At 38.6% G+C, this 12,985-nt stretch overlaps 1 protein-coding gene across 1 annotated transcript in view; it reads left to right on the forward strand.

The window, feature by feature from the left end:
- Nucleotides 1-12,985, forward strand: part of DYNC2I1 (dynein 2 intermediate chain 1) — a 302,447-nt gene that overhangs the window by 178,556 nt on the left and 110,906 nt on the right. Inside the window, exon 14 of the mRNA XM_053713831.1 lies at nt 7,699-7,868. Within this exon, the coding sequence (XP_053569806.1) occupies nt 7,699-7,868 (170 nt within the window). The remainder of the gene's footprint in view (nt 1-7,698; nt 7,869-12,985) is intronic.

A 12,985-nucleotide genomic window follows, 5' to 3' on the forward strand; every position in this document is an offset into this window, starting at 1 on the left:
TCAGTAATTAAAGCTTAGTTCTATAGTATGTAATTGTAAAAATAATATATTATATAAGCACTAAGATTTCAAGCAGTATGGTTGTGGCCCAGAGGTAGAGAACCATAGGTTCCTTACCCCTGACCTAGATTATTCTCATGTGAATAGGGTTCTAAATATGTTAGGTAATGTCTCATTTCTTGTTTTCACAATGTATTTATTATAACTCTATATTGGGGAATATGTCAACATTCTAAATATACTTTAATCATAATAACTAAATTTAATTTCCTTTCATAACGGTTTTGAAATATGTGTTTCAATAACTATAATGTATTGCATTTTTAAAATATATTTCTTTCCTAAGATACAGTGAGTCCACAGAATCATCAATTACTGTTGGTAATATCACTCCTGGCCAGCAGGAGGAGGCAAAGAGCACCACAGCAAAGCTGTTAAATGTCACTTCCCTCCCCACAATCCCCAGTCATTCGACTGAAGGAAAATGGAGAAAAAACATAATTTATGTAAGAACTTACCTGATAAATTCATTTCTTTCATATTAGCAAGAGTCCATGAGCTAGTGACGTATGGGATATACATTCCTACCAGGAGGGGCAAAGTTTCCCAAACCTCAAAATGCCTATAAATACACCCCTCACCACACCCACAAATCAGTTTAACGCATAGCCAAGAAGTGGGGTGATAAGACAAAAGTGCGAAAGCATAAAAAAATAAGGAATTGGAATAATTGTGCTTTATACAAAAAAAATCATTACCACCACAAAAAGGGTGGGCCTCATGGACTCTTGCTAATATGAAAGAAATTAATTTATCAGGTAAGTTCTTACATAAATTATGTTTTCTTTCATGTAATAGCAAGAGTCCATGAGCTAGTGACGTATGGGATAATGAATACCCAAGATGTGGATCTGTTAGGTAATGTCTCATTTCTTGTTTGCACAATGTATTTATTATAACTCTATATTGGGGAATATGTCAACATTCTAAATATACTTTAATCATAATAACTAAATTTAATTTCCTTTCATAACGGTTTTGAAATATGTGTTTCAATAACTATAATGTATTGCATTTTTAAAATATATTTCTTTCCTAAGATACGGTGAGTCCACAGAATCATCAATTACTGTTGGTAATATCACTCCTGGCCAGCAGGAGGAGGCAAAGAGCACCACAGCAAAGCTGTTAAATGTCACTTCCCTTCCCACAATCCCCAGTCATTCTTGCCTTCGGTGAAGAAAGGTTCTTCAAGCAGTGGTGCCTTCTGTTTAGGTTACCTGTCTTGTCCCTCCCTAATCATCGGTGTTCTCTAGCTTGGGTATTGGTTCCCAACAGTTATTGATGATTTCGTTGATTCACCGTATCTTAGGAAAGAAAACAAAATTTATGCTTACCTCATAAATTTATTTATTTCCGTATACAGTGAGTCCACGGCCCGCCCTTTATTTTAAGACTGTTATTTTTAACTTTAACCTCAGGCACCTCTACACCTTGCGTTATTTACTTTCTTTCATGTAATTAGCAAGAGTCCATGAGCTAGTGACGTATGGGATATACATTCCTACCAGGAGGGGCAAAGTTTCCCAAACCTCAAAATGCCTATAAATACACCCCTCACCACACCCACAAATCAGTTTTACAAACTTTGCCTCCTGTGGAGGTGGTGAAGTAAGTTTGTGCTAGATTCTTCGTTGATATGCGCTCCACAGCAGGTTGGAGCCCGGTTTTCCTCTCAGCGTGCAGTGAATGTCAGAGGGATGTGAAGAGAGTATTGCCTATTTGAATTCAATGATCTCCTTCTACGGCATCTATTTCATAGGTTCTCTGTTATCGGTCGTAGAGATTCATCTCTTACCTCCCTTTTCAGATCGACGATATACTCTTATATATACCATTACCTCTACTGATTCTCGTTTCAGTACTGGTTTGGCTTTCTACTACATGTAGATGAGTGTCCTGGGGTAAGTAAGTCATATTTTCTGTGACACTCTAAGCTATGGTTGGGCACTTTTATATAAAGTTCTAAATATATGTGTTTAAACATTTATTTGCCTTGATTCAGGATGTTCAACGTTCCTTATTTCAGACAGTCAGTTTCATATTTGGGATTAATGCATATGAATAAATCATTTTTTTCTTACCTTAAAATTTTTTTATTTTTTTTTCCTGTGGGCTGTTAGGCTCGCGGGGGCTGAAAATGTTTCATTTTATTGCGTCATTCTTGGCGCGGACTTTCTTGGCGCAAAATTTTTTTTGGTCATTTCCGGCGTCATACGTGTCGCCGGAAGTTGCGTCATTTTTTTGACGTTTTTGCGCCAGAAAATGTCGGCGTTACCGGATGTAGCGCCATTTTTGGCGCCAAATAATGTGGGCGGCTTTTTTGGCGCTAAAAAATTTGAGCGTCATTGTTGTCTCCACAATATTTAAGTCTCATTATTTATTGCTTCTGGTTGCTAGAAGCTTGTTCATTGTCATTTTTTTCCCATTCCTGAAACTGTCATTTAAGGAATTTGATCATTTTTGCTTTATATGTTGTTTTTTCTATTACATATTGCAAGATGTCTCAGATTGTCCCTGAATCAGAAGCCACTTCTGGAAAAAACGCTTAACTGAGTTTCAGTTCTACCAAAGCTAAGTTCATTTATTTTAAATGTTATAAATGTTTATCTTTAGCTATGGTTTGTAATAAGGTATTATGATATACTTTTACATGCAGAATCCATTAGTGTTTATGCTTTATATATTTCCATTCTTACATTTTATGTACAAGAAATATTTAGAAGATTTATAAGAAATATTTTCTGATTCTATTTTAAAGGCTTTGTCTGACTTCGTGCCTTCTAATAAAATTTTTAGGTCTTTTTCCCTTCTTTTTTAATTATTGAAATTTCAAATGACCAACAACATACTGTTTTATCCTTCTCTGATGATGTTTTTTCTCTTTCAGAAATTTTCTTCATCAGATATTGACACTAACAAATCTACTTTTTTATTATTTTTCTATTATTAAAGTACATTTGTTCTTTGTTGAAGAGGTGTTGATTATTTTGGATATTAAGGTAACTAGTTCTTTAAGACTAGCTGACACTATTTCTGCCTATTTATTTCTTCTGTGTTTTCAGAGGTTTTCTTTCCAATTCCCCATTCTAGGGAATGGAATAGGCCGAGAATTTTCTTTTATTCCTTTTTTAAAGGTTTTAAACTATATTCTTTGCCAGCAGTTAAATTCAATTTGGAGGGTTCTCCAATTTATTGGGGCTATCTCTACTTCTACTAATTATGCTATTGTTTCTATAGCAAAATAGTATTTATTTTCCTTTAGATAGTTGTATCTTATTTATGGAAAATTATTTAGTTTCAGGTACTTTTCTTGGTCCTGTGATTTATTTGGATATTGCAATTGCTTCATTTTTTCTGTTTACTTTAGGATCAAGTATCAGATTATGATTTATTTTAGCATTATTAAAGGACAACATTTACTAGACTAGGTGCTTTTGCATTTATTGATTATGCAAGTCCACTGTATTGTCTGGTCCTTTAAACTGGGCTATCATGCTAATAATTTCATTTGTGTCTTCATTTTATTGAATATTTTCGCAAATGAGGGTTAATCTATGTCTTTAGCTATTTTAGCTAGAAGAATTTTGTTCTAAGATAATCAATTATTTGTTTTATAATTGGATTCAATTCTTAACTGTTACTCTGGGCTTCTAGATTGAGTTCTAAGACTAAAACTTTAAGCTTATACTAGTTTAGTTGTTCTTATTAAGGAACGAATTCCTGAGTTCTTTCCCAAGTAACATGTTTGTAATTGGGGTTCGAAATCAGCTCCCTAATATTGCGATGTACGTGCCGTATTCCAGCTTGGCTGGTAAGGGGCAGGTTAAGACTTCTTTGAAATTAATTTGGTTCTATTTTGTCCAAATTTCTTTGATTTTATTCCAGTAAGGCTAACACTTTCTTTAAGTGTGTTTCTGTCCTATATATTTTGGGTACTGTTGAAGCATGGCTAGGCACCCATGGCGTTCAAGCGCTGCTCAGACCTGGAATCTTCTGGGGTATTTCTTCCAGTTCCTTTTTTAGGAACCGGGTTTGGAGTTTTATTCAAACTATTTTGCCTTTTTATGGTCATTGATAGCATTATTTGTTTTCATTAGATACAATAAATGCATATTTTCATTTTTCTGTTTACATTCAGATTATTTTCTGAGGATGCGGAATCTCATATGATTCACTTGCTCTTCAGGACATAGTTAGAGGATCTTTTTTTCCTCACACAAGGGTCACCTTTTTTAGGTTTCCAGAAAGTTTGTGTCACTGTCTTTGTCTCTATCAGACAAGGGATAATTCTATTGGGTTCCGTCTGTCGGTACCTTTAGTCTCTATTATTTCCTTCAGTTGCTATATATGCATAGAAGTTTTAGGTCTTATGGCCTCGGCATTGGATTCAATTCCCTTTGCTCATTTTCACTAGAAAGAACCTTTCCAGTCTTTTATGAGTGTTGTTTCTTCTAGAATATGGTTGGAGGATCAATTTACCAAAAAGTTTGTTGATTCCTCAGACAAGGGTAACCTTTTTTAGGTTTCCTGATAGATTCAGTGTCCTTGACTCTGTCTCTGACGGACAAGAGACGTCTGAAATTGGTTTCAGCTTGTCGAAACCTTCAGTCTCAATCTTTCCTTTCGGTAGCCTTATGCATGGAAATTCTAGGTCTTATGACTGCTGCATTGGACACGGTTCCCTTTGCTCGTTTTCACATGCGACCTCTTCAGCTCTGTATGCTGAACCAGTGGTGCAGGGATTATACAAAGATATCTCAATTAATATCTTTAAAACCGATTGTTCGACACTTTCTGACGTGGTGGACAGACCACCATCGTTTAATTCAGGGGGCTTCTTTTGTTCTTCCAACCTGGACTGAGATTTCAACAGATGCAAGTCTGACAGGTTGGGGAGCAGTTTGGGGGTCTCTGACAGCACAAGGGGTTTGGGAATCTCAGGAGGTGAGATTACCAATCAATATTTTGGAACTCCGTGCAATTTTCAGAGCTCTTCAGTCATGGCCTCTTCTAAAGAGAGAGTCGTTCATTTGTTTTCAGACGGACAATGTCACAACTGTGGCATATGTCAATCATCAAGGAGGGACTCACAGTCCTCTGGCTATGAAAGAAGTATCTCGAATTCTAGTTTGGGCGGAATCCAGCTCCTGTCTAATTTCTGCGGTTCATATCCCAGGTATAGACAATTGGGAAGCGGATTATCTCAGTCACCAAATGTTACATCCGGGCGAATGGTCTCTTCATCCAGAGGTATTTCTTCAGATTGTTCAAATGTGGGGACTTCCAGAAATAGATCTGATGGCTTCTCATCTAAACAAGAAGCTTCCCAGGTATCTGTCCAGATCCAGGGATCCTCAGGCGGAAGCAGTGGATGCATTGTCACTTCCTTGGAAGTATCATCCTGCCTATATCTTTCCACCTCTAGTTCTTCTTCCAAGAGTAATTTCCAAGATTCTAAGGGGTGCTCGTCTGTTCTGCTGGTGGCTCCAGCATGGCCTCACAGGTTTTGGTATGCGGATCTTGTCCGGATGGCCACTTGCCAACCGTGGACTCTTCCGTTAAGACCAGACCTTCTATCACAAGGTCCTTTTTTCCATCAGGATCTCAAATCCTTAAATTTGAAGGTATAGAGATTGAACGCTTAATTCTCAGTCATAGAGGCTCGTAAATCTTATCTAGGAAGATATATTTTCGAGTCTGGAAGGTTTACATTTCTTGGTGTTTTTCTCATCATTTTTCTTGGCATTCTTTAGAATTCCTAGAATTTTACAGTTTCTTCAGGATGGTTTGGATAAAGGTTTGCCTGCAAGTTCCTTGAAGGACAAATCTCTGCTCTTTCTGTTCTTTTTCACAGAAAGATTACTAGTCTTCCTGTTATTCATTGTTATGTACAAGCTTTGGTTCGTCTAAAACCTGTTATTAAGTCAATTTCTCCTCCTTGGAGTTTGAATTTGGTTCTGGGGGCTCTTCAAGCTCCTCCGTTTGAACCTATGCATTCGCTGGACATTAAATTACTTTCTTGGAAAGTTTTGTTTCTTTTGGCCATCTCTTCTGCTAGAAGAGTTTCTAAATTATCTGCTCTTTCTTGTGAGTCTCCTTTTCTGATTTTTCATCAGGATAAGGCGGTGTTGCGAACTTCTTTTAAATTCTTACCTAAGGTTGTGAATTCTAACAACATTAGTAGATAAATTGTGGTTCCTTCATTGTGTCCTAATCCTAAGAATTCTAAGGAGAGATCATTGCATTCTTTGGATGTAGTTAGAGCTTTGAAATATTATGTTGAAGCTACTAAGAATTTCCGAAAGACTTCTAGTCTATTTGTTATCTTTTCCGGTTCTAGGAAAGGTCAGAAGGCCTCTGCCATTTCTTTGGCATCTTGGTTGAAATCTTTAATTCATCATGCTTATGTCAAGTCGGGTAAAACTCCGCCTCAAAGGATTACAGCTCATTCTACTAGGTCAGTTTCTACTTCCTGGGCGTTTAGGAATGAAGCTTCGGTAGATCAGATTTGCAAAGCAGCAACTTGGTCTTCTTTGCATACTTTTACTAAATTCTACCATTTTGATGTGTTTTTTTCTTCTGAAGCAATTTTTGGTAGAAAAGTTCTTCAGGCAGCTGTTTCAGTTTGATTCTTCTGCTTATAATTTCAGTTTTTTTTTCATTATAAGATTTAAACTTTATTTTGGGTGTGGATTATTTTCAGCGGAATTGGCTGTCTTTATTTTATCCCTCCCTCTCTAGTGACTCTTGCGTGGAAGATCTACATCTTGGGTATTCATTATCCCATACGTCACTAGCTCATGGACTCTTGCTAATTACATGAAAGAAAACATAATTTATGTAAGAACTTACCTGATAAATTAATTTCTTTCATATTAGCAAGAGTCCATGAGGCCCACCCTTTTTGTGGTGGTTATAATTTTTTTGTATAAAGCACAATTATTCCAATTCCTTATTTTTTTATGCTTTCGCACTTTTGTCTTATCACCCCACTTCTTGGCTATGCGTTAAACTGATTTGTGGGTGTGGTGAGGGGTGTATTTATAGGCATTTTGAGGTTTGGGAAACTTTGCCCCTCCTGGTAGGAATGTATATCCCATACGTCACTAGCTCATGGACTCTTGCTAATATGAAAGAAATGAATTTATCAGGTAAGTTCTTACATAAATTATGTTTTTTCTCCATTTTCCTTCAGTCGAATGACTGGGGATTGTGGGGAGGGAAGTGACATTTAACAGCTTTGCTGTGGTGCTCTTTGCCTCCTCCTGCTGGCCAGGAGTGATATTCCCAACAGTAATTGATGATTCTGTGGACTCACCCGGTGAGTCTCTCACCGTATCTGGAAATAAATACATTTATCAGGTAAGCATACATTTTGTTTTTAGCTTTTCACCTTTGAAAGTAAACTTTTGGCCTATATATAATTTAATTTGAAAAACTAATTGTTGTTTTTTTGTAAATTCATAATTATTTTTGATCCAGCAATAAACATTTTTAATGCATACGTATACATTTCTTTAACTTTGTACTTTGGTTATTTTTTTTGAATAGCACAAAGTAAATTTGAAAAGTCCATGTTATATACACCTGGGTACATTAGTGTAAAGATATTGCTTTAATTCCTTCTGTTTGCAGATCGAACTGTATACCTGTTACACTTCTCTCAAGCGCAGCGGAATGTGCTGCTTACAGTACATGGCTTGTGCAATGACAGTGCTGTTCCCCTCAATAACAAGTACATTATATGTGTTTGGAACATCTGGGAACCTTCCACGCCTCAGAATATTCTCTTCTGTGAATCCCAAGTAAGGAAACCAACTCTTCTTACTTTGTTTTTAATGTTTTATTAATAATAATCTAATATATGCAAGAGAAACAGCCCTACATTGTTTTTAATCTTAAGTTTTTATCTGTGTCTCCTATCAGTATTTTATATTGCTGTAGCATGCTGTTGTAAGTACATTCTCATATAGTAAGTATAGTTAAAAAATGGCTCTCAGGAAGTATTCAGAAACAAAATCTGTTACTTCTGCATGTCCCGTTAACCATCCCAGAACATACAGAGAAGTTGGTTGGTGAGTACACCTGGGGCACACACTTAACAAATATTTGGCCAGTGCCATATTTACTTTTGACACATGATTATTTGAAAAAAATATCTTAATATTAAAAGGTCTTAAAGGGACCCTAAACACCATCTGTTTTAATGTAATTATAATTTTTTTTTAATCTATCTGTCTTTGTTTTATATATTATTTCTTTCTTTATTTCTTTATTTAGCATCTGCACATTTTTTTTTTATTTTTAATAATACCCCTAAACCACCGCCTACTGAATGCAGTGCTGGCTGACATGTTGTAACGCACGTTCTATGCGATACTCAATGCACACTCCCTTCTTCACTTGCATGCGCATACCAAGTAAAGGGACTTTAAACACTTGCCATTAGGTTATTTTGTTTTTTTTATTCATAATGTTTCTTTTGTTTTTTTAAATGCAATTTGCTATTTATTTTTATTATTTGTTTACTTTTTTTACATTTATTTCACTTTCTGACCGCTCCGTGCAGACATGGCAGAAAGTTATGTGTAGACAAACCTCCCAGAAGTCTCTGCTTTGCTGTGAGCGCGCACGTCTGTAGAGTTGTAGACAGCACACTGAGCACAGCATGACTAAATCTACAGTGATTATCTTAGTGTTTTTCCCTGAATAGTATCATTTGAACTGGCCTCATCTGTAAGCTAATAATTCATTATAATTTTTTAAAAACAAAATGTATTTACCCTATTTTTTAATCTTACTTGTAGTGCGAGTGAAAGAGGGACCGCCCAACACACTGCTCAGGGAGACAGCTGCTGTCTCATAAATATTACCCCTATGTTTTTTCTATCCAAGCTCCCGGAGTCCCGCTCAGTTTATTGCACATCTTATACAGCTCACGCTCTCTGTGCATCTCAGGTTATGTGACCGCATCAGTGGTTTGTCTATTTAGCAGGCATTCCAAAGATCCTAAAAGATAGTGTAGGGAAGGGGATGCTTTATTTGTTTTGTGTTACGAGTATGTAGAGGTCAGCCACAGTGCTCTGTTCTATGTACATCAATTTATAATGTCACATAACCTGAGATGCACAGAGAGCGTGAGCTGTATAAGATGTGCAATAAACTGATCGGGACTCCGGGAGCTTGGATAGAAAAAACATAGGGGTAATATTTATGAGACAGCAGCTGTCTCCCTGAGCAGTGTGTTGGGCGGTCCCTCTTTCACTCGCACTACAAGTAAGATTAAAAAATAGGGTAAATACATTTCTCCAACATAGGTGTGTCCGGTCCACGGCGTCATCCTTACTTGTGGGATATTCTCTTCCCCAACAGGAAATGGCAAAGAGCCCAGCAAAGCTGGTCACATGATCCCTCCTAGGCTCCGCCTACCCCAGTCATTCTCTTTGCCGTTGTACAGGCAACATCTCCACGGAGATGGCTTAGAGTTTTTTAGTGTTTAACTGTAGTTTTTATTATTCAATCAAGAGTTTGTTATTTTAAAATAGTGCTGGTATGTACTATTTACTCTGAAACAGAAAAGAGATGAAGATTTCTGTTTGTATGAGGAAAATGATTTTAGCAACCGTTACTAAAATCCATGGCTGTTCCACACAGGACTGTTGAGAGGAATTAACTTCAGTTGGGGGAACAGTGAGCAGTCTTTTGCTGCTTGAGGTATGACACATTCTAACAAGACGATGTAATGCTGGAAGCTGTCATTTTCCCTATGGGATCCGGTAAGCCATTTTTATTCACACAGTAAATAAGGGCTTCACAAGGGCTTATTAAGACTGTAGACATTTTCTGGGCTAAATCGATCATATTTACACATATTTAGCCTTGAGGAATCATTTAATCTGGGTATTTTTTGTAAAATAATATCGGCAGGCACTGTTTTAGACACTTTATTCTATTGGGGCTTTCCCTAATCATAGTCAGAGCCTCATTTTCGCGCCGGTATGGCGCACTTGTTTTTGAGAACAGCATGACATGCAGCTGCATGTGTGTGGAGCTCTGATACATAGAAAAGTCTTTCTGAAGGCATTATTTGGTATCGTATTCCCCTTTGGGCTTGGTTGGGTCTCAGCAAAGCAGATTCCAGGGACTGTAAAGGGGTTAAATATAAAAACGGCTCCGGTTCCGTTATTTTAAGGGTTAAAGCTTCCAAATTTGGTGTGCAATACTTTTAAGGCTTTAAGACACTGTGGTGAAATTTTGGTGAATTTTGAACAATTCCTTCATACTTTTTCGCAATTGCAGTAATAAAGTGTGTTCAGTTTAAAATTTAAAGTGACAGTAACGGTTTTATTTTAAAACGTTTTTTGTGCTTTGTTATCAAGTTTATGCCTGTTTAACATGTCTGAACTACCAGATAGATTGTGTTCTGACTGTGGGGAAGCCAAGGTTCCTTCTCATTTAAATAGATGTGATTTATGTCATAATAAATTTAGTAAAAATGATGCCCAAGATGATTCCTCAAGTGAGGGGAGTAAGCATGGTACTGCATCATCCCCTCCTTCGTCTACACCAGTTTTGCCCATACAGGAGGCCCCTAGTACATCTAGCGCGCCAATACTCCTTACTATGCAACAATTAACGGCTGTAATGGATAATTCTATCAAAAACATTTTAGCCAATATGCCCACTTATCAGCGAAAGCGCGACTGCTCTGTTTTAGAAAATACTGAAGAGCATGAGGCCGCTGATGATATTGTTTCTGAAGGGCCCCTACACCAGTCTGAGGGGGCCAGGGAGGTTTTGTCTGAGGGAGAAATTTCAGATTCAGGAAAAATTTCTCAACAAGCTGAACCTGATGTGATTACTTTTAAATTTAAGTTGGAACATCTCCGCGCTCTGCTTAAGGAGGTGTTATCCAATTTGGATGATTGTGATTATCTGGTCATTCCAGAAACACTATGTAAAATGGACAAGTTCCTAGAGGCCCCGGGGCCCCCCGAAGCTTTTCCTATACTCAAGCGGGTGGCGTACATTGTTAATAAAGAATGGGACAGGCCCGGTGTACCTTTCGTACCTCCCCCCATATTTAAAAAATTGTTTCCTATAGTCGACCCCAGAAAGGACTTATGGCAGACAGTCCCCAAGGTCGAGGGGGCGGTTTCTACTCTAAACAAGCGCACCACTATACCCATAGAAGATAGTTGTGCTTTCCAAGATCCTATGGATAAAAAATTAGAAGATTTGCTAAAAAAGATGTTTGTTCAGCAAGGTTACCTTCTACAACCAATTGCATGCATTGTCCCTGTCACTACAGCCGCGTGTTTCTGGTGCGATGAGCTAGAAAAGGCGATTATTAGTAATTCTTCTTCTTATGAGGAGATTATGGACAGAATTCGTGCTCTTAAATTGGCTAATTCTTTCACCCTAGTCGCCACCTGGCAATTGGCTAGGTTAGCGGCGAAAAATTCTGGGTTTGCTATTGTGGCGCGCAGAGCGCTTTGGTTAAAATCCAAGAACAAATTGTTTGACATTCCTTTCAAGGGGAAAACACTGTTTGGCCCTGACTTGAAAGAGTTTATCTCTGATATCACTGGGGGCAAGGGCCACGCCCTTCCTCAGAATAGGTCTTTCAAGGCCAAAAATAAACCTAATTTTCGTCCCTTTCGCAGAAACGGACCAGCCCCAAGTGCTACGTCCTCTAAGCAGGAGGGTAATACTTCTCAAGCCAATCCAGCCTGGAGACCAAGGCAAGGCTGGAACAAAGGAAAGCAGGCCAAGAAACCTGCCACTGCTCCCAAGACAGCATGAGATGCGGGCCCCCGATCCGGGACCGGATTTGGTGGGGGGCAGACTCTCTCTCTTCACTCAGGCTTGGGCAAGAGATGTTCTGGATCCTTGGGCGCTAGAAATAGTCTTCCAAGGTTATCTTCTGGAAGTGATTCATCCTGTTCCATTAAAAGAACGAGGGATGGGGTTCTACTCCAATCTGTTCGTAGTTCCCAAAAAAGAGGGAACGTTCAGACCAATCTTAGATCTCAAGATCCTAAACAAGTTTCTCAAGGTTCCATCGTCCAAAATGGAAACCATTCGAACAATCCTTCCATCCAGAAAGGTCAATTCTTGACCACGGTGGATTTAAAGGATGCGTATCTACATATTCCTGTCCACAAGGAACATCATCGGTTCCTAAGGTTCGCATTCCTGGACAAGCATTACCAGTTCGTGGCGCTTCCTTTCGGATTAGCCACTGTTCCAAGGATTTTCACAAAGGTACTAGGGTCCCTTCTGGCGGTGCTAAGACCAAGGGGCATTGCTGTAGTACCTTACTTGGACGACATTCTGATTCAAGCGTCGTCCCTTCCTCAAGCAAAGGCTCACACGGACATAGTCCTGGCCTTTCTCAGATCTCACGGATGGTAAGTGAACGTGGAAAAGAGTTCTCTATCTCCGTCGACAAGAGTTCCCTTCTTGGGAACAATAATAGACTCCTTAGAAATGAGGATTTTTCTGACAGAGACCAGAAAAACAAAACTTCTAAACTCTTGTCGGATACTTCCTTCCGTTCCTCTTCCTTCCATAGCACAGTGCATGGAAGTGATAGGTTTGATGGTAGCGGCATTGGACATAGTTCCTTTTGCGCGCATTCATCTAAGACCATTTCAATTGTGTATGCTCAGTCAGTGGAATGGGGACTATACAGACTTGTCTCCGAAGATACAAGTAAATCAGAGGACCAGAGACTCACTCCGTTGGTGGCTGTCCCTGGACAACCTGTCGCTAGGGGTGACCTCCCGCAGACCAGAGTGGGTCATTGTCACGACCGACGCCAGTCTGATGGGCTGGGGCGCGGTCTGGGGATCCCTGAAAGCTCAGGGTCTTTGGTCTCGGGAAGAATCTCTTCTACCGATAAATATTCTGGAACTGA

This window comes from Bombina bombina, chromosome 5 (genome assembly GCF_027579735.1).
Source record: "Bombina bombina isolate aBomBom1 chromosome 5, aBomBom1.pri, whole genome shotgun sequence".
In the NCBI taxonomy this organism is placed as follows: Eukaryota; Metazoa; Chordata; class Amphibia; order Anura; family Bombinatoridae; genus Bombina; species Bombina bombina.